The 21888-nt window shown below is 47.0% G+C and overlaps 7 protein-coding genes across 9 annotated transcripts; 3 read left to right on the top strand and 4 right to left on the bottom strand.

The window, feature by feature from the left end:
* Window positions 1–570: 570 nt before the first annotated feature.
* On the bottom strand, window positions 571–3753 carry LOC132259582 (SH2B adapter protein 1). The gene is made up of 6 exons (XM_059757281.1): window positions 3189–3753; window positions 3002–3124; window positions 2573–2809; window positions 1911–2507; window positions 1623–1847; window positions 571–1391 (listed from the first exon to the last, which is right to left on the bottom strand). Exons 1-5 carry the CDS (start codon window positions 3450–3452, stop codon window positions 1668–1670), a joined length of 1401 nt encoding a protein of 466 aa, XP_059613264.1. The 5' UTR covers window positions 3453–3753; the 3' UTR covers window positions 571–1391; window positions 1623–1667.
* A 531-nt stretch (window positions 3754–4284) lies between these two features.
* On the top strand, window positions 4285–7808 carry LOC132259556 (nuclear pore complex protein DDB_G0274915). Of its 2 annotated transcripts, XM_059757250.1 has the most exons (4): window positions 4285–4435; window positions 4525–4620; window positions 4681–4755; window positions 4809–7808. In XM_059757250.1, the coding sequence occupies exons 2-4, from the start codon at window positions 4565–4567 to the stop codon at window positions 7750–7752; spliced, it is 3075 nt and encodes a 1024-aa protein (XP_059613233.1). In that variant the 5' UTR covers window positions 4285–4435; window positions 4525–4564; the 3' UTR covers window positions 7753–7808. The 2 variants fall into 2 exon arrangements, with proteins under 2 accessions (XP_059613233.1, XP_059613224.1); XM_059757241.1 differs by having other exon boundaries at window positions 4285–4620.
* On the bottom strand, window positions 7745–8952 carry LOC132259600 (3-ketodihydrosphingosine reductase). The gene is made up of 2 exons (XM_059757306.1): window positions 8068–8952; window positions 7745–8011 (listed from the first exon to the last, which is right to left on the bottom strand). The coding sequence occupies exons 1-2, from the start codon at window positions 8854–8856 to the stop codon at window positions 7811–7813; spliced, it is 990 nt and encodes a 329-aa protein (XP_059613289.1). The 5' UTR covers window positions 8857–8952; the 3' UTR covers window positions 7745–7810.
* Window positions 8953–9028: 76 nt separating this feature from the next.
* Window positions 9029–15103, top strand: LOC132259607 (myophilin). Its single transcript, XM_059757318.1, has 2 exons — window positions 9029–9242; window positions 14290–15103. The coding sequence occupies exons 1-2, from the start codon at window positions 9189–9191 to the stop codon at window positions 14800–14802; spliced, it is 567 nt and encodes a 188-aa protein (XP_059613301.1). The 5' UTR covers window positions 9029–9188; the 3' UTR covers window positions 14803–15103.
* Window positions 15095–15737, bottom strand: LOC132259618 (small ribosomal subunit protein bS6m-like). Its single transcript, XM_059757330.1, has 2 exons — window positions 15594–15737; window positions 15095–15522 (listed from the first exon to the last, which is right to left on the bottom strand). Exons 1-2 carry the CDS (start codon window positions 15636–15638, stop codon window positions 15112–15114), a joined length of 456 nt encoding a protein of 151 aa, XP_059613313.1. The 5' UTR covers window positions 15639–15737; the 3' UTR covers window positions 15095–15111.
* A 9-nt stretch (window positions 15738–15746) lies between these two features.
* On the top strand, window positions 15747–17424 carry LOC132259591 (NADH-ubiquinone oxidoreductase 49 kDa subunit). The gene is made up of 4 exons (XM_059757293.1): window positions 15747–15924; window positions 15976–16297; window positions 16357–17049; window positions 17106–17424. The coding sequence occupies exons 1-4, from the start codon at window positions 15851–15853 to the stop codon at window positions 17409–17411; spliced, it is 1395 nt and encodes a 464-aa protein (XP_059613276.1). The 5' UTR covers window positions 15747–15850; the 3' UTR covers window positions 17412–17424.
* A 16-nt stretch (window positions 17425–17440) lies between these two features.
* LOC132259570 (fatty acyl-CoA reductase wat-like) lies at window positions 17441–21219 on the bottom strand. Of its 2 annotated transcripts, none has more exons than XM_059757261.1 (5): window positions 21000–21219; window positions 20724–20795; window positions 19495–20112; window positions 18060–18349; window positions 17441–17997 (listed from the first exon to the last, which is right to left on the bottom strand). In XM_059757261.1, exons 1-5 carry the CDS (start codon window positions 21031–21033, stop codon window positions 17500–17502), a joined length of 1512 nt encoding a protein of 503 aa, XP_059613244.1. In that variant the 5' UTR covers window positions 21034–21219; the 3' UTR covers window positions 17441–17499. The 2 variants fall into 2 exon arrangements, with proteins under 2 accessions (XP_059613244.1, XP_059613253.1); XM_059757270.1 differs by having other exon boundaries at window positions 20899–21004.
* Window positions 21220–21888: the final 669 nt, after the last annotated feature.

The raw sequence follows: 21888 nt of genomic DNA, 5'->3' as shown, positions 1-21888 counted from the left end.
AAAGTGAGAAAATACACGCGAAAATCACTGATTAGAGCAGAAATTTCGAGAAGCACATTTTCGCGTGCGCGCGTCAAGTTGCCACCACTCACGCATGGTGGCGTTGCGATACAGGAAAAATGACGGGCAACTTGCTTTTCGCTCAGACATTTTGACAGTGCGTGCAAGGGTCCAGAAAAGTCGCGAAAATATTACTTTAAAGGCGATTTTTAGGGAATTAAACAGTTTCAGTGTGTAGATTAGAAACCAAAGTGATCATTTGCCCGCGATTCGACAATTCCACAATGGAATTTAAGGTAAATATAAGTGAAAATCTGAAGCTGCCCCAGAGCAATCCGAAACATCCCCGTGCGGGGCAGTTTCAGATAAATTACAATATTATTTTCATTCTCCTGTAGAGGAAAAAGGATCAGTTTTAATGCCCAATGAAAGGCATTTTCTGAAGCTCAATAAACGAGAGTTTATTTGAGCGTTGTGATCATTTCAATATATTCAGCCGATTTTTCAAGAAAAAATCCTAAAGTTGGAACAGCATTTTGAATCTGAAGCTGCCCCACTTACCCCTACTCAAAAGGTAACCAAAACCAGTCTAAAGCATAAATATTCAACTTCTTCATGAGGAACTATTGGCTGTCCCATCAAATGGGGTGGACTTTCCCTTTAAGATGCATTTCTAGAAGAATTTATACTATTGATTTGCCGCCTTCTTGCTCGAATCCTGCCTACGCCCATGATAGTCTGTCTGTTGGTTTTTTTTTGTAGACATTCAAGAATAGACTCAGAAGAAAACCTAGACAAGAGTTTCAGCTCAAAATGCTACAATATATGCTTTTTCACATCCATACCAAGACTATTATTTGATATTATCAATCAATATTTCTCTTTTTACAAAGATCCTAAACTTTGTGACTCATCCCTGCGCCACGCCAAATGTTATGCATACTCAAATTCACGTAAGAAATCTGTTGTAGAGCTATGGCACTTTAAATTGATACATAAATTAACGAGGTGGCTCAGCGATGAGCCGAAAGAGCTCCCAGCCAAGCGCTGAGCCGCCTCAACACTATTCCTTCTCTTTAGTGTCTGCACAAAGTGAAGAGAAATGACGATAAATTTGAGGGATTAAAATATACAATATCTCACCGCAATCCACAATAAAGTTGTGACTTGAAATTGGCATCGTGTAATTTCCACCATTGCGCGGACTGCAACTAGACAAAACTGTACTGATTGCTGACGGCGCGTCCGGTGTCATTGTCTGAATTACTCTGTGATGAATGCGGCTGTGATGCTTGTGTCGGAGTGGGAGCTTGGACAATTAGAGGTGGCAGCTCCAGATCACAAGTCTTCACTCTGACACTCCCGCCAATTGTGATGATATTTGGAGTCGGCTGTAAAGAGGAAGAAGCAATGATTGGAATGCATCGTCACGCAGCTCAATGCCTCCCGTCGATTCTATCATCGAAACGCCTCTCTACAGACGATATATTCAAATTAGGCAAATCAACACCAAATTGATTAAATTTTTGTGAAAATATGCCAAGCATTTGGAAAAAACTCGCGAGCTCGATTCGTGACAACTAAAGATATAACAACATAAAATAAAAACTAGCAACACTGACACTGATTTGACGACAATTTGGAAATGTAAGGCGCCTCATTTGGGGCTATCTCACATGTCTCGGTGAAATAGTGGAGGTCACTTGGACTGGCGGCTGATGCACCACGTACTCCGTCAGCGTCACATCCGCCGTCCCACCGGACTCCAGTGGGATGGGATTCTGTCTGAAGTGTTCGAGCATTTCTGTGATGGTTGGGAACCACAAGTGCTGCACTCGACATTCGCCCTGAAAAGACCACACAGAAAACGTGAGTGCTTGACTCTGCACGCCGTTCACCTTATTCCTCACCTTATCATTGAGTGTCATTCGAAGATGCTTGGCGCGTCCCTGGAAGTTAAACGTCAGGACGAATTCCCCCTTGCGCGTCTCGCTCTGCCTGACCAGAAACACTCCGTGCCCACCGGCGCCACCATGCAAAACCTGCTGGGCAGCGTCCGAGCGCGGCAGTGTTCCGTGGAACCACGGATACTCGCGCATCATGGCTGTCAGATCGGTATCAGTCTCATGGACAGGCTCGAGATCGCCCTCGGTCAGCTCGAAGTTGCTGGACGACGAGATTCTCTCGCCAGCGCGTCGCGGCGGAATCTCCGGCGCCGGACTGGAGGTGACATCGGGCCCAGGAATGGGCGTTGCGGTGGCATTTGGCGCCGCGCTGACCAACGACAGGGTCTGATCAGCTGGTGGAAGTTGACTGGTTGGAGTGCTTCTCATGCAATACCGAATGGTCGCCAGCCAACTTCGCATGTCGTCCGTGTCGTGAGCCTCAATCACGTACTCCATGTTGTTGTCCGCCTTCAGCACGAACGTATTCTCGTGATCCGGCATCTCTAGAGCCGTTGTCTCCCGCGCTTCCGATATCAGGAAGCAGAAAACCCCGCTGCGAGGCTGCAAGAGAGACAATACGCATAAACAGAGAGCTCTTCGATGGGAAAAGAGGCCAGAAGTTGTACCTTTTGTGACTTTGGAGGTGAATAGAACTCTAGCATGTATCCACCGACGGTCTTCACGAGCGCCAGGCGACACTTCTCCCACTTGTGAATCCCTCCCGGCTGGTCGAGGCTCTCCGGCGTCAAGTAGTTCACATAGCCCTCCTTTCGGCACTCCACGACGATCTTCGAGAGCTTCGTCTTGGACTGACGCGCCGTGGCCAGTTCAGCCTCGTCTGAGTGTTGTTTGTGGAAGAAGGCCTGAAAATAGTGAGGAAAAGCTATTAGGCGAGAAGCCAAATTCCAATTTGAAGACACTGTTTTGATAATCTGGACGCCCCTTTCGATGACACACACACGCGATTCTCTTGTCGGAAATAACTTGAGGATTAGCCTGATAAATTCTCAGCTCACACATCAAGGTTGTCTAGTGCGAATTGCCCCGTTTCTTACCTTCCCCTTGCGGAGTCCCTTGAACGAGAGCCGCCTGAAGAAAGGCTTGTGCGTAATTTTAGGTGATTCCGTGTCTTCTGAGTAGTCGCTCTCCTCAAGAACAATGGCATTTCCATTTCCAGTCTGCAAAACACACACGAAAATCATGTAGAAATACCGTCTCACCCGCCCAGGCCTGATGGGTTACCTTGTGATGCGCCCTCCGTCGATTGTACTCCGTGTCGAAGTGATCTGAGAAGCACTCGATGAACTTCCTCATGAAGTCCCTGTGCGATATCGTGCTGCGCGCCGCCTCGGGCAAATTGCTAGCCATGTAGTGGACGCAGGACTTGGCGAAGTCCGACGCGGCCGCTCTGGCGTGGCGCTCGCAGAACTCCGTCCAGCCCGCCGTGCTGCTTCCACTGGCGGCGCAAAGCTCTCCGGCAGCGTCCGACGATCCGGCCACTGCCATTTTCGCATACCACTCGTCTTATCGTCCTTATCAATGCACAGTTCTCACTGTCTGGGCGCCGGGCGCGTGCTACTTTGGTGTGGGGACAGGGACACTCCTAGAATGTCCTCGGGAGACCACGCATCCCATGCGACGGGAGACGCGCCCCAATCCTGACCTCTTCAGCAGGTGCTCAACGACTTCAGACCCAGCCGAGCAACGCACTCTGCATATTCAGCCACTTTTGCACACTCTTAGCACGATTTACGGGCTTTTGAGGGAATATCACGCATTATCAACACTAAGGAAGCCATATTTTTTACCCAATGACACCTTCACGCAAGTTCACAGCTATTGCAAATGCTCGGAACGTCTGACAGGGTCAAATTCATCACTGCGTGTCTCGGCTAAGTTGCACTCAGAAAAACGTCGCTCTCTTCCTGGCTCTAGTATCGTTTATACTTTTCTCACTTCTTAGAGACTTTCTGTAGGAAGTTTAAGAGATATTTCGCAGATTATCACCTTATTCCATCTTCGGATTTTGTGTTCACCAAACGCTCAAATATTTATTATCCATCAATTGATTTGATTCGTCTGACAGCGACTTAAGCGACTCGAAATTATTTTCACAAAATCAAAAACCTCAAAGCATTGTCGATGAGTCGCTTTCTGGAATCACTGCAACTCTAGGCATTTCAGGTTTATTCATCTCATGTTCTGACAACCAAAAGCGCCGGCAGTGGTGCAAAGACAAAACATTTCGACGAGTTGCAGCCCTGCTTCGGAGGGCTTTTTTATCAGCATCGGTTTTTCAATTCAAAATTCCGGAGCACAAGAAAATGCCGCCAGATGTCTCACGGGACGCCTTGACAGCGCTGCGGGCTGAAAAAATTGTTTGGAGTGTTGCTCTTTTGTATTTCACCTCAAAACGCGTTAATTAGACACTTATGCAGCCCCAAAAGGAGTGAAATTGTAAATAAAATTCTCTAGATTGTAGTGATCGTGTAAGTTTTAATCTGATATTGCAATTCACATGGAAATAGTGAACTTGTTTGATCACCGTGAGGTTATGTGAAAACGTGTAATTTTGCAGCGATTTTTCGAGAAAATCATTGTCTGTGCAGCCTATAAAGATGTTTGGCAGGAAGAATGATGTGAAATCTACAAATTCACACAATATGAGCAGCAGGTAATGTTTGGGATAACATTACGAAATTCATCCGGAAGTAACCCTGAGATTCTCTTGCAGTTCTTGGGCCAGGAATGACTCATCGCGGGCGCTGTCTAGTGGCGCTGGGAAGAGCAGCTCAAGGATAGACCCTGAGTAAGTGAAAACATCTGTGTTTCCTACTTGTGCTAATGATGTTGGCTTTTTAGGATTCTCCTGGACACACAAAGCAACGGCTTGTCGTCGCGGATTGTGAAGTACTATGAGGAGAACCAGAGGATGTCTCGAAGCCCTCGTACGATATACAATAAGCCTGGACAGTTCCCGATTGTGCACCTGAAGAAAAATGCGATAGTTTATTCAACGAAGAGAAACAATCCTCTGTCGGTGGTGAAAATCGCTCCTCCGGATAAATCAGTGTCAGACAGAAATCTTCGGTTGAATATTCTTCGTCAGGGACTGTCCAGTTCATCGGCGTCTTCCGAGGAATATTTAGAACCGCGGAAGTACGATAACGAGCCATTGACACCGTCAGGAGGCATTGAATCCACGCCGACTCGATCTGTTCTGGACGCTCTGACGGAGATTTCTCGGAAGAGGATTCACAATGAGGACTTCAATGGCGACAGAATGAAGAAACCGTGCAAGGACTTTTCCGAGATTGACGGACCTGTGCCTAGCCAGACAAAGAGGCAGCGAGAGAGAGTTTCTCCGCCAAGTGCTGATATTCAATCTCCTGTGGAGTCCAACAAAAAGAAGATCTGTCGGGACAGTCATGATATCCTGAGCTCTCTGAGTTCTAGCGTTCGCCTCTTGAATCCCAAGAGGAGAATCGATGATGTTTTGTCAAGCGACGCCAAGAGAACGCACTATCAGAAGCCTCAGGCGACTGTTGAACCCAAGAAGCGCAGTCCAGTGGCTTCTGTGGAGCCTCAGAGGCGCCCTGATCTGCCCAGCTCGCAAAAAACTGCATTGCTTGTTGTGACTCCTCCGAAGACGCCACCAAAACCGACACCCAAAGTGACACTCTTCAATCAGAACTACGACAAGATACAGGACAGAGTGTTGTCAGACACTGACGATGACGAGGAGAGCCGATCGATGAATCTGGTGCGTCCAAAACAAAGCAGTACGCTGCTGGTCAAGGACAAGGAAGCTTCCAAGAAGGGCACCAAATCTAAGCTTGCAATGATGCTGAGTTATCTTAGCAGGAACTTTGAGGACAAATCTGCTGATGTTGTGGATAGCAAGGAGGAGGAGAAGAAGAAAGAGGAGTCTCAACCGGTCGTTAAGCCTGTGGAGGAGAAAACACCGGAGATTCCCAAGGTTATAATTCCAGTAGCAACAACTTCTGCTCCTCCTGTGGTCACTGTGCCAGTTGTGACCGTGTCCAAGCCCACGGAAGAGGTGAAGGAGAAGGAGAAGGAAAAAGAGGTTCCAGTTGTTCCCGTGGTGACTTCCACGCCTTTGTTTAATTTTGGAGTGTCTCCAGCGAAGACAGATGTGGAGACAGTGAAGATTACAGCCACTCCTGAAGCACCAATGATCAAGGAAGTGGTGGAAGCTGAGAAGAAACCCGCCGAAACTCCTGCTGTGCCTCAATTCAAGCCAGCAGTCAGTCTGGCATTCAACACTCCGGTCTCTTTCGGAAGTACCGTTGCTCCAAGTGTCAGTCCAGTCACATCTGTCACCACAGTTGTGTCTTCTTCGCCATTCTCTGTACCATTTGGAGGGAATCCACCGAGTCTTGGAAACTCTGTTGAACCGCCCAAAGCCAGCACAACCTTCACGATGACTTCAACTGCAGCAAGCGCTGTGAAAACTCCCAGTTTTCCAGCTTTCGCGCCTCAAGCTCCAGCAACTCCATCGTCCATGGCTTCCCTCTTCGGTTTCGCATATAAGCCTGTGGTCAGACCTACTGCTCCTGTGGTGAAAAATCCTTCTCTTTTCACTTTTGGGACCCCCGCATCTCAGCCAGCGACAACTGCTGAAGCGAAGTTTGTCTTTGGATCTCCAACTACAACAACTGTGACTTCCGCAGAAGTACAGCCAAAGAGCACGCCTTCGGTGATTGAATTTGGCAAACCGAACAACAACAATAGCATGTTCACCTTTGGGGGTGGAAATACGCCGAAAACAACATCTAGCGGAGGATTTTCTGCGTTCTCCAGACCGAATCCCGTAACATCTGTATCGGCTTTTGAGACACCCAAGACTCAGGCGGACACAAAGTCGTTGTTCACCTTTGGAAGCGTCACGAGCACTTCTACAACAGCATCACAAGGCAGTCCTTTCGTCTTCAGCACGCCTCAGGCGAAGCCAGCTGCCACAACCACACCATCAGCGCCGTTCTCCTTCGAGAAGAAGACGACGACGCCTTTTGATGCGAGCACTGGATCGAATAGCATTTTCGGAGGCACTCAAGCTGCAGCGCCTCCTGCTTTTGGGGCGTTTGGAGGCACTCCAGCACCAACCACAACAACTTCCACGAATGCTTTCGGGACAGGAGGATCAATCTTCTCTAGTGCAACTGTCTCCAGTCCTTTCGGGGGCTTCGGGACCTCTAATAACGCTGCGAAACCCATCACAACCACAACTTCAGCGCCTGTCTTTGCTTTTGCGGCGGAGAACAAAACTCCCGCCCCGGTAGCTACTCCGGCCGCGGGGATATTTGGCGGGCAACAGACCAGTACTAACGCTTTTGGGACGACCGCAACGACGGACAAGCCCTTCAATTTTTCAGGAGCCTCCCCAGCGCCGTTTCAATTCGGTGGCGCCACTACAACGGCCAGTTCCTCGCCCTTTTCCTTCTCTTCGTCCCCCAACGCGCCCAACACAGCAGCGACGCCGTCCCCCTTCGGCGGCGCTCCTGCCAACAACTTCGCTTTCGGTCAGGACTCTCCGAAGCCTCCGCCGCCGGCTTTCGGTGCTTTTGGCGGTGGTGGAAACGCTCCTCCTCCACCAGCCTTTGGAACTTCAAATTCATCCCCGGCATTTAACTTCACAGCCTCAAATCCCAGCCAGCAGCAGCCGTTTGCGTTCGGCGCGACGAACAATCCTCAGGGCGGCGCCCCAATGTTCAGCATAGGCAGCAACGGAGGCACGATGGCCCAGAGACGTCCGTATCGCCACGCGACTAGGCGACTTAAGTAGGCACGTGTATCCTTAATTTATTACCCGGCAAAATACAGATTCTTGGATTTTATGAATGTCACTCCTTTTTCACTTTCGTGCTGTTGCTCTTGATGATGCTGTTGAAGTTCATGCGGATGAAGAAGCTGACGAGGCGAAGGGGCGACATGAGAACAAGCTGCAGCATGTTGAGGTAGAATCCCGTCCAGGGCGCCATGCCGACACACAGGATAGAGAGGATCCAGCTCTCCAGGCCGTAGACGGAGAAGAAAGATCCTCGCTAGAAGACAAGTCAATTTAGATCTAAAATCTTATAAGTTTATGTAGGATTCTTACAAGAGCGTCTTCCACAAGACGTTCTGCCACATCTGCAGGTTTCATGAGACCTCCGGAGGAAGAGATTAGCTTCGTCACATCAGGCTTTGTTTTCTCCTCTCGCTCGAATCCCGGAGTGTCTGTGTCACAGGGCAGCGCCAGAGTTACTCCAACTCCTGCCTGACTAGCTTCCATTTGGATTGTTTCTGCCAAGCCGCGGAGGGCGAATTTGGTAGCTGCATAGGGTCCGTATCCGTAGATCCCAAGAAGAGCGGCCTGGGATGAAGTGATCACGATGATTCCCTCCCCAGCGGCTTTCATCTTAGGCAGGATATATCTCGTTGGATAGTATGTCCCGTAGTAATTGACATCCATCATAAACTTCGCGTCCTGGACACTGATATCCTCCATCAGACCGCAAATTGCCATTCCCGCGCAATTTACTAGCATGTAAATGGGCAGTTGCATCTCCTCTTCGATGTCTTTGAAGCCCCTCTCCACTATTTCATAGCTTGTGGCCAAATCCAGGGATTTCACCAGAATCTTCTGCGATTCGTTGATTCTGTGCTTCTCAATTTCCTTCTTCGCCTCGTTGAGAACCTTCACGTTCCTGGCCACGATGGTGACGTGGGCACCACGCTTGAAGCAGTGAACTGCTGACCACAGGCCGATTCCTGAGGATCCTCCGGTGACCACAACATGCTTACCGGAAATGTTCTTTGGTCGTTTCTTTAGCACAAATCCCAGCACTATTACGTGCAGGACAACCACTAGTGCGATCAGGGCGTAGGATATGAGATCAAGAGCCATTGCTCACACCGGAAATACTGAAATTTGTTGATTTTTCCAGAAGTTCACACGCCCAAGCGCTTGCCAGAGATAAGACTAGTGTTCCCACTGTTGAGGTTATGGCATTTTCGAAACTGTTCCCAACCGCCGCGCCTCTTCCAGCAAATTCCAGCCTTTGCCGCGAACTGGAGTCGCTGAGGCGCTCTGTCAGTCTGCATCTGGAGTTCATTGAGAGTGATTGTGTCGAGACACCCAGAGATTCTTGTATTTATTATTCCCACAGCGTCTCTTGTGGTTCTTTCCGTTCCTCCTTTGCTGTTTCTGTACATAAAAGTGCTCTCCAGACAGTAACAATGGCTTCTAATCGTGCTACAAAGTCCGGATTCGCCGCTGAGGCTCAGAGGAAGGTGAGTGCCGGGGAGCGAAGTGCTCCTCTTATCACTCTTCGCCTCATTCCATCGCGTTCGATAGGGAATTTTATGGCTACTCCTGTAGTTATCGCATTCCTGGCCCGGTTTCTGCAGCAGACAGCGAGTGACAGTCTCTGGGGAGTCCAGAAAACCTCCCTGGAAATCATATCACGTGATTCCGCTCACAAAACTCCCCAAGATGAGTTTCTAGGACGCGCTCTGAAGTCCTCTTGAGGCCCAGAAATGACGAGAGGAGCCTCAGAACGAACGTGTGATTTGGAATTTCTTTTTAAAGCACGATGACATCATCGAGTGGCGTTTTTTCTCATCATTTTTTCTCCCTCACATTCAACTTCTCCATTTGCAGTCATGTTTTATTTCTCCGTTCGCACTCTCTGTACTCCTTCAGTAAAATTCCCATCAGCACTTTTCCCCTCGATCCGGCTTGTGCGCGCACTCGAGATTTCTGGACGTGTTTCACACACAAAAATATGCTCCCAAAAGCGACCGGGAAGATAAAGAATTATAATCACACATTTATTACTACCTTTTATTGAAGTGAAAAGACTCTTCTTGGCACTCGACGCACCCAAAATGTTGCCCTCTTTTCCCACTTTTGGAAAGGCAATTGATGAAATATATTTTATAGCCGTTCCCGGGCTGTGGATTAAACATTCCTGAAGAATGCACAATAACAATCACAATATTAATTGCTCGGCAAAATCGCGTTTTCGCTCCACTCAGTGACTAATGTGCCATTTGGATATTTGAGATTCCTCACCAGTGTCCAGTGACACTCTCCAGACGATATAAAACTCGAGAATTCACAAATATTGAAATGATTGCATGGGAAACTGAAAAATTCTCAATGCCAGAATCGAATATCTGACCTCATTTTGGAGATTTTGAGATGGTAAATGAAATTAACAAGTTCATTAAGATTTCAGGGCTTCTTTATGCCCTGCCAAAGTTGTAAAAATACATTAGATCTATTGATAATTCCATTTAATGTACTACAAGACCGTTATCCGTAATTTTACAGCCGTGATTATAAAGTTGATGCCCAAAAACTCTAATTTATATGAGACTGAAGTTATTAATTTCGCTGTGATGAACACTTAAGAACTATTACTTTTTAATGCAAATACAAGTTTGAATTTGAAGTGTTTTTTTTGTACTTTCTTCTCTGGCATACGCTTCAGTAAAGATGTTTTAATAGATTCAAGTTTGAATGCGATCTTATTGACAAAATTTGCAAGAGTATCTCTTGATATTCTGATTGATTCTCATGCAACATTGATTATTGGATCGATTTATTACTTTTTTATGGCAATTCACTCTTGAACTGAGTGTTCAATACTGCCCTGCTCTCCCATATAAACCATATCTATTAAAAATTTAGACTTTTCGCGATAATACTTTATTGTATTACTCAGTTACAGTATATTTTTGTGGATTAGTGTAATTCAACAATCAGCATTTCCTGCTTTAGCACTCTCTAGAATTCTCTGCACACGATAATTTTCACTAAATTTCTCAAATCACGACTTATTTATGACCACCACAAGTGTGTGTGTGTTTTAGAAGGTCTTTCACCAGAGTGAAGAATGAAGATTTATTGGGGAGACTCATAATGTCGTCATTTACTATAAAATGCGTTATCTCTTTTTAATTTTTGGCGTCATCAATAAAAAATTTCTCCTGAGATTCACTTTATGACTCTGTCTTTATGACACGCGCCCTGAAATGCTGATTAATTCAGCTGTAAATTCTTTTGATCGGCATTCAGTTTATCGGCTTTTTGCTTCCTGGATCGCGCAAAATTCAAATGTACTGCTCTGGCGCGGATTCGGATTTCACGGTGATCTTTTCTCCGTGCGCGCGCGTTTCTCTCTTTGAGCACTTTCGCCCACGACACGTCCAGATCAACTGGTTATTCGCTGTGCCCTTCGGCCATTGTAATTCGCTGCATCAGATGGAATTCTTGGCTCGAAGAACAGTTACATGCGTGCTTGTCCATTTAGTGATTCCCTAAAAAGACTTCCGGAGCGCGCGAGCATTAGCATAATCTCTGGTGGCACTCCATCGTGCGCCCTGCATGAAATTCTATACAGTGTCTCCAGCAGATGGTCGAGCAATAAACGCTTCCTCCCGGCGAATTCTCAATTTGTGCCTCTCCCCATGATCTCTGTCGCGCTTGCCGAGGGGCGCGTCTCTTCCACAGAGAACGAATGTGCCCAAAATACTCTTTCCAGCACTGTCTTCCCGATGGTTACGCAATGAGCGCGATCGAATTGCCTCCAATGAGATATTTATGGGCTGCTCTCGCGCACGGATAATGAAGAGTGTGTGTTTGATCATCACCTCTGCCGATAGAGTGATAAGATAGCGAGAATCCGAAGACTCTCCCAATCGACCGTTGACGTCCAGAGTCGCACTCTTGCGCCAGCGTTCCATCCCTGCTTTTAACGATTCTTTTCCCAACTTGGGGAGGGAGCGAGAATTGGTTTTTTCCTCGCCTTCCGCAGAGGTTTTTGATTGATGATTAACTCGTGAATAGAGTGTCTTTGTTGTCGACTCTCTGGCTGTGAGTCATTTCCGAAGGACGCCAGTTTCTCTCCAGCTCGAGCTCATGATCGGAGCTTGAGATGTTCTTCAGCACTGAGTCAATCGAACATTTGCAGAAATTTGGCGGGTAAAAATTAATATTCAATGAGATCATTGCCTCTTTGTGTGTTTGATATGCTAGAAGATCTCCGCACTTCGTTACTTTGCTCATAAAATATTGGCGTGACTCGGCAAGCTGAAAAGCCTCAGAGGCCCAGGAAGTACTTGGCGAGAGCGTATTGATAGAGTGACGGAGAGAATTTGTCAAGACATTTTATGCACTGTTGGGAGGGATTTATTTACCTCGCCAGCCGATATGACGATAATTGCGCGCGAGTCCGAGTGTGAAATGTCCGAAGAAATGTTGAATTACAGACGATGAAAGTTGAGCGATGATGTCATCGTGTTAGCTCAAGGAGGAATTTCTGTGTGTGTTCTTGAAATTAACACCAAGGATCTCGAGATGCGGTTTTGTGGCGAAACGCGCAGCTTTGAATGCTAATTGAGGCACAAAATGCCATTTATGGATGCAAAATTCCGCATCAGCGCCAGCAAAGCGCGGCCAATTCGGCGTGTTATCGCAAAGTGGTCACTTGTTCAGCGATAAGGCGTCCCCAGGGCGCCTCTCAGGTGTCTCAAGTGGCCCCCGCGGCCGCCATCGGGCCGAAAGATGCAGCAGATGCTGCTCTCTCTCGCCTGACCTTTTTCGGCGCCACTCACTTCGCGTCTCTTCTTCTCCCGCTCGAGCAGCTTTTCAACCATATTTGGATGCAAAAACCAGAGTCACACACTTTTCACTGCGACTCGCGCGCTGTCTCGGTAAATATTTTGGCTATTTTGCAATTAATTTCATATGTGAAAAGTCACTGATTGCGACACTGGAGCGTGACCCAAATTTTCGCGTCAATTTCCCTATATGGAAAGCGTACGCTCCGCCGCCAGCGAAAAGGGGTCTGACTAGCGCAGATCTCGGTGTCTTTTGCATGGTGATTTCAGTGCGAACACGCTGAATTGTTTGCCCGCTGCCTGATTAAATTTGGGAGTGTGTCTATCGATTGTGCAGGCCTTTCTGGGATGAGGAGTCACCGATAGCGAATTAATTATTCTGTCCGGCTAATTTGGTGCACAAATCGCGTCATTCAGTGGGAGGCAGAGTCCCATGAAATTAAATATTACATAAAGTATGGAAGTGATTCGAAATACCCAAGCAACACGCAGGTTTCATTGGGATTGCCGATCCGGTCAGACAGACTGAAATAAACGAAATCCCAAATCTCTTCTCAAGATACATTAAATGCTTGTGAATTGGACGCGAAAATGTGTTTCAGGACAACTTAAGCCACAAATTTAACGATTTCTTGATAAGATTCCGAATTGTGTGCGTTTCTGTGCCACAGAACGCTATTAAAAGATTATGACTTTTTCCAGTAATTTTGGAAAGCAGTTCACTAAACTACAGAAGGAAAATTCAGGTTTAAAACGGTGATTTTCTTGGACAAAAAAAATACTTATCGATGTTATCAAATCACAAATATTGACCTGAAGTGTAAAAATTATTTTTTGCAATATTTATTTAATAAAATGAAATAATTTCAATATATTATTACTCATAGTTCGGTTATGACAAATATACTTGACTTAAAGAACTCAACTTTCATTATTGCACAGCATTAGGACGTCATTCCGACGTTATGCTTGCTAAAATCCGCAACCAATCAATTAATTCAGAAAGCTGTGTTATCTCTAGGAGTGAAAATTCATCTTGTGAAATGCTAAGAGAAGGTATTTGTGATACTCCTTCTCTTTTTGTCATGATTGTTTTATGAGTTTGCAATTCTGTTTCGCCGCGAGACCGCTATTGTTATATAATTCAACATGTTTTAATCCGCAAGTGAACACATTTCTGGTTCTTTTTCTACTCTCCGCTTCAATTTGACTTTTATTGCCTTTATGCATTACCTTTCTTCCCAAAATGAGGCGCACAATAATAAACACGCGGCTCATGAACTCATTTTCCCCCCAACTCTCTGGCAGAATTCTTATTGGATCATTAAAAAAAATGTTTAATTGGATTGGAAAAGAAATGCATCTGTGATCTTGGCAATCACTCTTCGCTCCTGGCTTTCATGGCAAATCGCTTCCTTTGGTAATTTCCTCTTTCCTTCCTCAATGCTGTGGCCACAGAAATAGCCGAAATGCCAGGGTAAATAATCACTGGATGATTCCTTAATCGCTCTTTTTATTGCTTCTCGCCTAGGCTTTTTGCCCTCGCATTGAGCGCGTGTGTGTGTGTGTGCGTATGCGAAGAACCAGTTTTATGATGGATTTTTGAGATGAGTGACTTCTTGAGTGATTTCCTCGCCCGCGCCACGGTCGGGGAATTTCCGTGGACACTCGAAATTGCGCCTAACGAGTCTCCGCATTTGCATATTTCCAGATCAACTCCAAGTACAGCGACGAGCTGGCGGCGGAGTGTCTCGAGTGGGTGAAGGAGATCACGGGGGAGCCGATCAGCACCTCTGGCGACATGGAGAACTTCTTCGAGGTACTCAAGGATGGCGTGCTGTTGTGCAAGCTGGCCAACTGCCTGCAGCCGGGCAGCGTGAAGAAGGTGAACGAGAGCAAGATGGCTTTCAAGTGCATGGAGAACATCACCAGCTTCCTGGAGGTGGCCAAGAACATGGGCGTTCCGGCACAGGAGACGTTCCAGAGTGTGGATCTGTGGGAGCGACAGAACCTCAATTCCGTCGTCATCTGTCTGCAGAGCCTGGGCAGGAAAGCGGACAAATACGGCAAGCCGTCAATCGGCCCCAAGGAGGCGGACAAGAATGTGCGCCACTTCTCCGAGGAGCAGCTCAGAGCCGGCCAGAATGTCATCTCGCTGCAGTACGGCTCCAACAAGGGCGCCACCCAGAGTGGAATCAATTTCGGCAACACGAGGCACATGTAAACATCCCGCCGATAGCAATCCTGGCCATATTTGCGGCATTTCTCCCCATTTCTTCCCGATTTTTTTTTGTAGAGAACCTGTAAACATTCCGGAGAGTGTCTTGAAAGTTGATGAATTCCGCATGGTGTTTAGAAAAGTGCATTAATCTTCCAATTCCAGAGTTGTACTTGATATTTTAGAGATGGATAAATAGTTAAACTATTTTTCTAGAGGGATATTTACCCATCTTTTTGACCAGATCATCTCCCAAAAAAATGATGTAAAACTATTACTCCATGAATAAAGTCTATTGAACAATTTACTGACACTCTATTTGGCGAACGGATAGTAATCCAGGCCGGAGTTGTACTTAAACTTGGGCTTTTGCTTCCTCTTGCCGATGGCGATCATCTCCTGGACTTCCTTGCGATAAGCGGGCGGAAGGAGTTCCTCGTGGAGAGTGCAGGCTTTTACTTTTGGTGTCTGAAGCTCATTCTCTGTTTTGACGATAACTCTCCGGATGATGTCCACGTCTCTGCTGAACTCCTCATTGATGTCCTCAATCTGACTTGGCGGCAAGCTGAATTCCACTAAGAAATGCGTTCCTATGCGATGCACGAGGCCTTGAGAACTCATCTTGTAAGGCAGATCCATCGTGCCCATGTTATTTATCGACCGGATCACACCGCCCCTGTCCAAGATCATCTCAGAGGCTCTCTTCACACACGACACGACGTCCGGCTGCAAAACACATGGAGATAATGCTGTTTGTAAGGCTGTTTCTTACAAAATCACTCAGTATTACTACTCACTCTCGACATCTGTCGCAGGATCATAAACAACTCGTACACTGGCATTGTGCAAACAGGAATAATAAATGTTTTAGTGTTTTTCACCAGCTACCACTCCCTAACCCTACTTTTCACCAAATCTGCTTGCATGCCAGCACTGAAACTGCCACAGCGGCGCTGCGGTCGGATGTCACATCTCGTGTTATGAAACTCGAGTGAGGTGAAGAGGCTGAAAAAATAGCCCCAGTGCTGTGAAAAAGCAGGAAAATCCTGAGGAAATGGCTCAGTTGCAAGTGTGGAAGAGGCTCTTGCAGTCGCCCAAACTGCTGGCCCCGGTGACAGTCGTGACTGGGTAAGGAAACATGCAAAATATCAGCGACAAATTCTGACAGTCTCTCTCTAGGCAGCGACGAGGAGCCGCCAAGTGGACCCCGGATCCTGAATTCATGAAGAAATTTGAGGGGCCTATCATGTTTCCTGAGCAGCACACTGATAATTTCCTGCAAAATTGGAAACAACCGGCATGGAATGCCAAGCTGTCGCCAATTGCGGAGAAGAACGTGAAGAATATCACTCTCAACTTCGGGCCACAGCATCCGGCTGCTCACGGAGTGCTTCGACTCGTACTTGAGCTCGAGGGAGAGTGTGTGGTCAGGGCGGATCCGCATATTGGCCTTCTGCATCGTGGCACTGAGAAGCTGATTGAGTACAAGACTTATACTCAGGTAAGTGAAGATGAACAGAGTCTGGGATGAGATTCGCATGTAATTCGGTTTCTTTCCAGGCTCTTCCGTACTTCGATCGTTTGGATTATGTCTCCATGATGTGCAATGAGCAGTGCTATTCCCTGGCCGTCGAGAAGCTCCTCAATATCGAGGTGCCTTTGCGAGCAAAGTACATCCGGACACTCTTCGGTGAAATAACTCGCCTGCTGAACCACATCATGGCCATCGGCACTCACGCTCTGGACATTGGCGCCCTTACGCCCTTCTTCTGGCTGTTCGAGGAGCGCGAGAAGATGATGGAGTTCTACGAGAGGGTTTCTGGAGCTCGAATGCACGCTGCTTACGTTCGTCCTGGCGGAGTGTCCCTGGACATGCCGCTCGGCCTCATGGATGACATCTACGAGTTCGCCAGCAAGTTTGCCGAGCGCATTGACGAAGTCGAGGATGTGCTGACGACCAACAGAATCTGGGTGCAGCGCACTGTTGACATTGGCATCGTCACTGCTGAGGAGGCGCTGAATTACGGCTTCAGCGGCGTTATGTTGCGCGGATCTGGCATCAAGTGGGATCTGCGGAAGTCTCAGCCTTACGACGCCTACGATCTGGTGGAGTTCGACGTGCCGATTGGCACCAAGGGCGATTGCTATGATCGCTATTTGTGCCGCGTGGAGGAGATGCGACAGAGCTTGAGGATTATCGACCAGTGCCTCAACAAAATGCCACCGGGAGAAGTGCGCACGGACGATGCCAAGGTATGGAGTGTGAGAAAGCGTTGTCTGAGTGTATTGAAAGCAATTGATTTCCGCAGGTTGTGCCGCCGACGCGATCTGAGATGAAGACGAGCATGGAGGCGCTCATTCACCACTTCAAGCTCTTCACGCAGGGCTACCAGGTGCCGCCGGGAGCGACGTACACTGCCGTGGAGGCGCCCAAAGGTGAGTTTGGCGTTTATCTCGTCTCCGATGGCAGCAGCCGTCCGTACAGGTGCAAAATCAAGGCGCCTGGCTTCGCCCATCTGGCTGCCCTCGATCACATCGGCCGGAGGCACCTTCTGGCCGACATCGTAGCCATCATTGGCACGCTGGACATCGTGTTCGGCGAAGTTGATCGCTGATGTGATTAGGAATTTGTAGATAAACTCGTTTCACTCCACCAGGATGGCTTTATTTGATCGAATTAGTTTTGGGAGCTTCTGGGGAATGTTAGGCGGGCAGAAGGAGCTTGGACAGCAGCGTGGCGAACAGGAGGAATCCCAGTGCGTAGATTGTGTACATGATTGTGTAGTGGAGCACTTTGAAGCGCGCCTGGCGCTTCTTCGCCGCGGGAATCGAACTCGCCGACTCCTTCATGAGATACTGTCGAATGCCCTCGACATTGTTCCGGATGTAGTCGTCCCACTGCAGAGAACTCATGTCGAAATAGAACACCTCGCGATCTCGGTCGGTCAGTCTCTTCCACAATCCATCCACGTTGGCGCAGGAGAAGGTGAACTTCATGTGCGTGAAGAAGAAGATCAAGTCGCTGTACTTCTTCACCTTCTTGTAGATGTCCACCATCTTGGGCTTTTTGCCCACTATCCGCAGACAGAGATCCATGAAGAAGGCCGGGAGTGTGTGGTAGAGAAACCAGAGCACTCCGAACCACGTCTCGGAGTCTGTGACAGTGAACACGGCGTACCAGATGCTCTTGAAGATTGGCAACTGTGAAGATAATTTGAGATTCAGATCAGTTCTATCGGAATTAAGCCATTTCATCAGCCAACCTGCGATCCATGCTTCCAGGCCATGTCAATATAATCTATCCAGGGCAGTTTGTTCCCAGGCTTCGTGACGAAATTTATGATGGGCGTCTCTTCGTGTTCACGCGTCGCTCGATCCCAAGCGCTCACGAGCAGTGCATTTACGCACATGTCCACAGGCACGAGCTCGGCATTGTTGTCCTTGTGCACGTGACAGACGTGGATCAGGCCTGCCGCCACACCCACCATCATTCCCGTTGGTCCGTACATGTTGTCGATCCAGCCGGGGATCGGTTCCTGGGCCGTGGGCAGAACTGCAAAGCGAGTAATATATTAGCGTACAAGTAGAGTTTCTGGGTTAATGTACTCTCTTGCCCCGTCATTTAGGGTGGAGGAACCGCTTTTGGGCACCAATTTGGACCAGAACATGAGATTCAGTTAATAAGAGGGAGATTTTGAGATCGATTATCGAAAATATTGGGTGAAAGAAATAAAATCACGCTTGGAAATATCTAATGAGTCGCAACATGATTTATAATTGGGCGATACTAATTTTTATATTAATAAATTGAAAAATCTCTACCGAACTTTGATTTATCGCAATTATTTCAATAAAAAAAAATCGTGTGAAAATTGATTTATTGATTAGGCTATTGATTGAGTTAATTGAAGCTTTTTAACGCGGAACAAGGCTCAGTTTGTGCATGATGGAAAATTCACAAGAACAAAACCAAAAGTTGAATGAATCATTTGTCTCAAAAGGAAAGATGGTCATTAGGTGATTAAGTGATTTTAGATCACCCACTTTAATGTAAAAACCCATGGAAAAAACCCGAATATTTTAGTGCATACATTTTAATTCGCATTCTAACGAAGTCTCCCTTCCCCTATGTTGATGTTCGGTGATTTTGGGATCTTCTCCACTGCTGAGAAGAAATGTATTCAGGTTTCATTGCCATTAATCAGCTGAATAAGTTTATCTGAAATGTTTCTCGCATCTTTAAAGAGTATTTGCAAATTCTCGGGAGTTTTGAATAGTGGAATTTCTGTTGAAATGCAGCAAAGATACGAGGAATTTCTTGCATACAGAACTGAGTTTAATTTTATGGTGTGATTTTTAGAAATAATTACAATCGATGGTTGCATTTTGCATGCTGAAGGACGCGCTTGCTTTCGATTCAAGACATTACATATTCTTAGCGTATTATTAGCATGATTTCCATCACTTAAAGAACTCTAGTGAGAATAGTAAGATTAATAGTCGGAGTGCTGATGAGATTACTCAATGACTTTAGTTAATGGTTTTGGTGGTGACGCAGGATAATTTTGCATATAATTGTTTATCAATTGAGTGGGAAAAAGTCATGTTTAATCACCTCTCGAATTAGCATGTTTGTATACCAGACAAACACTGGACAGATTTGCGCGGTCATTGCTTGATCAAGAGAAAGGAACTCACCGACTGCGGGTCGAAAGATGGTGATGGGCAGTCCCTTGCCCTCGGACTTGATCAAGTCCTCGGCCAGGGCCTTTGTGAAAGTGTACGTGTTGGGCCATCCTTTGGACAGCTCCGCGCCGACGGTCTGCAGCGTATCGGCATCGAGGGCTTCGTAGATCTGCAGCGCATTGCTGGCGGAGATGCGATGGGGGTAGAACTTCTCGTCGATGTCGGGTCTGTTGCAGTTGGCGTAGGCCGTGCTCACGTGTACCACGGCGTCCAGGTGTTGTATTTCGCGGCAGAGCGCGAGAAGCTCCCGCGTGCCGCTCACGTTGATGGCCATGGCGATGTTCAACTTCTCGTCGAAGCGAACTGTGGCCGCGACGTGGAAGACCACGTGCACGTTGGCCGCCAGAAGGGCGCGATCGTGGGCTGAGATGCCGAGGCCTGGCAGGGAACAATCGCCGGCGATTGGGTGGATTCGGTGGCGGAACTTTGGCTGCTGCTGCCGCAAGCGATCATACAACACGTCATCGAAGAGGTCCTCAACTCGCGAGTGCATATCTTTGCCCTTCTTATCCCGGATGAGAAGGTAAATTGTGTCGATCTGGCACGTGCGCATGATCTTCTCCATAATGACTGATCGAGAAGACAGAAAATGCAGATGAATTTCCGCTGTGTTTAGGCTTAGTAAGCAAGAGTTTGTGAAGTTGAGCCTTAAGTCATTATTAGTTCTTTTACTTTAATGTTTAGAGCAAAGTTAAGAAAGTGCTCAACTTGAGAACACAACATTTATTTTCGACTCCAGCGAGTCTCGTGATGATCACATAAGCATGTGTAAATATTGTGAAGAAGTTTTGTACTTTGCAAAAGTTTTCCGACAAACTTGAGATCAGAAGAGTGTTTGGATTTAATGTCATTAATTTCTCTCCTTCAGTCACGCAACTTGGCGACTTTGACTTCCTCAACTGATCACAGAATGGAGCCTTGGTGTAAAGACCACGCTCCTTAAGACACCGCTTAAAAGACACTCAAATTACCAGTGTTAATCATTAGTGAACTTAATTATGCAGCATTCATGAGATTTCTGTGTAGTAAAAAGAAGATTTATGATCTTCTCACTGCCTTTTGGAGTGAATCAGGTGGTTAGATGGCAGTTTTAATGATCTTCTGATTGGCAAGAGCAAAGCTCTTTTCAGGATGTGATTTCTGATAAATGGCGTGACTTCGCGTAGGACGCTTGACCTTACTTTTGCCCAAAAACCCCGTGCCTCCGGTCATGAAGATGTTCTTCCCGCTGTAGAATCTCTGCACGACGGCATCTGCAAAAGGTAAAAGCCGGTGATTAGCGTGAGTAAGAGGCGCGCTCGCCGCCTCTTGGCGAGAGGCCTAGTGCGGAGGCGGGGCGAGACTTGGAGCACACACTTCTCAGTGTTCAATGCTATTCGCAAAGTCAATTGTTTGATGTGTTAGATCATGGGCGCGCAATTGCGTCACAGAGCACGCGAAAAGGGGCCTCGTCTCACCATTGTGCTCCTCTGTCTTGACTGGTCCTTCCATGGCTCCTTGTTCTGCCGCGCACTCCGTCTTCCTGGTGATTCTCTGGCACTGCACTGACCGTTTGGCAAAGTGTGACCGCGTTGGGCAGAATCTCGGCGCGAACTGAGGCTCTCCGGGTGAGTCTGCGATGGATCACACCTGGAGTGGGGCACAGACACGCGAGATGTGCGAAAGAGAGACACTCAGAGGTAGGCTAACAAACACTGACTAATGCGACTAATTGCTTACGTGCTGGAATTTTACGCAGATCGCGTCGCGTTGCATTTGCATAAATTTGATTATTTTTAGCAGAACTTCTATATCACGTTTGTGACCTCAAAGACGCCAATAATTTATGCGGATAGGAAGATGGATTAAGATTTTGCGGAAATTACCAATAAATTATCTTCCAAAATTTCCTGACCAATGACTAATTTAAGTTATTCATATCGAAAGTGCCTCATTTCGACCACTTTTCTCATGCTTCCAGCTTCACTTGATCGCGTATTTCATTTTCTAACTCTCTTCCCATGTCGTAAATCGCCAATGTCACATTCATGTGAATTGACGCCAGCCAGTAAGGAAAATATTTGCACATGGAGCCAGTTGAGAGGCCTTTTGTTGCCACAAATCTGCTCATCATCGTCTCCACTCCTAAAGACGCGTGTATTGAGTGGATTGAGAGGGTCAAGACGATGCATTAACACCCAAAACTCACAAATTCTGAGCTCCGCTCACGTGACTTCTTTCATCTGGAGAAAAACAGTGCGCAAATGATTGATGATTTTTTCATAAAAGCTATTGAAAATCTCCGTGTATTCTTTGCTTTTTTCTATTCTTGTTTTACCGCCGTTGAACATTTGCAAAGCAATTACT

This window comes from Phlebotomus argentipes, unplaced genomic scaffold (assembly GCF_947086385.1).
Source record: "Phlebotomus argentipes unplaced genomic scaffold, Phlebotomus argentipes genome assembly contig_6, whole genome shotgun sequence".
Classification (NCBI taxonomy): Eukaryota; Metazoa; Arthropoda; class Insecta; order Diptera; family Psychodidae; genus Phlebotomus; species Phlebotomus argentipes.
Note: the sequence above shows the minus strand (reverse complement) of the source record. Positions and strands in the feature narration are given on the sequence as shown.

Coding starts and splice junctions, on each gene's coding strand:
- LOC132259600 (XM_059757306.1), bottom strand. CDS start 8,856: ATGGCTCTTGATCTCATATCCTACGCCCTGATCGCACTAGTGGTTGTC. Junction 8,012..8,067: donor GTCTTGTGGAAGACGCTCTT/GTAAGAATCCTA, acceptor CTTGTCTTCTAG/CGAGGATCTTTCTTCTCCGT.
- LOC132259556 (XM_059757250.1), top strand. CDS start 4,565: ATGTTTGGCAGGAAGAATGATGTGAAATCTACAAATTCACACAATATG. Junction 4,621..4,680: donor TCACACAATATGAGCAGCAG/GTAATGTTTGGG, acceptor ATTCTCTTGCAG/TTCTTGGGCCAGGAATGACT. Junction 4,756..4,808: donor AGCTCAAGGATAGACCCTGA/GTAAGTGAAAAC, acceptor TTGGCTTTTTAG/GATTCTCCTGGACACACAAA.
- LOC132259618 (XM_059757330.1), bottom strand. CDS start 15,638: ATGCCAGTGTACGAGTTGTTTATGATCCTGCGACAGATGTCGAGA. Junction 15,523..15,593: donor TCCTGCGACAGATGTCGAGA/GTGAGTAGTAAT, acceptor TGTGTTTTGCAG/CCGGACGTCGTGTCGTGTGT.
- LOC132259607 (XM_059757318.1), top strand. CDS start 9,189: ATGGCTTCTAATCGTGCTACAAAGTCCGGATTCGCCGCTGAGGCTCAG. Junction 9,243..14,289: donor CCGCTGAGGCTCAGAGGAAG/GTGAGTGCCGGG, acceptor GCATATTTCCAG/ATCAACTCCAAGTACAGCGA.
- LOC132259591 (XM_059757293.1), top strand. CDS start 15,851: ATGGCTCAGTTGCAAGTGTGGAAGAGGCTCTTGCAGTCGCCCAAACTG. Junction 15,925..15,975: donor CCGGTGACAGTCGTGACTGG/GTAAGGAAACAT, acceptor GTCTCTCTCTAG/GCAGCGACGAGGAGCCGCCA. Junction 16,298..16,356: donor AGTACAAGACTTATACTCAG/GTAAGTGAAGAT, acceptor GTTTCTTTCCAG/GCTCTTCCGTACTTCGATCG.
- LOC132259582 (XM_059757281.1), bottom strand. CDS start 3,452: ATGGCAGTGGCCGGATCGTCGGACGCTGCCGGAGAGCTTTGCGCCGCC. Junction 3,125..3,188: donor GACGGAGGGCGCATCACAAG/GTAACCCATCAG, acceptor TGTGTTTTGCAG/ACTGGAAATGGAAATGCCAT. Junction 1,848..1,910: donor GAATGACACTCAATGATAAG/GTGAGGAATAAG, acceptor TGGTCTTTTCAG/GGCGAATGTCGAGTGCAGCA.
- LOC132259570 (XM_059757261.1), bottom strand. CDS start 21,033: ATGGAAGGACCAGTCAAGACAGAGGAGCACAATG. Junction 20,796..20,999: donor CAAGACAGAGGAGCACAATG/GTGAGACGAGGC, acceptor TACCTTTTGCAG/ATGCCGTCGTGCAGAGATTC. Junction 17,998..18,059: donor CCTGGAAGCATGGATCGCAG/GTTGGCTGATGA, acceptor TTATCTTCACAG/TTGCCAATCTTCAAGAGCAT.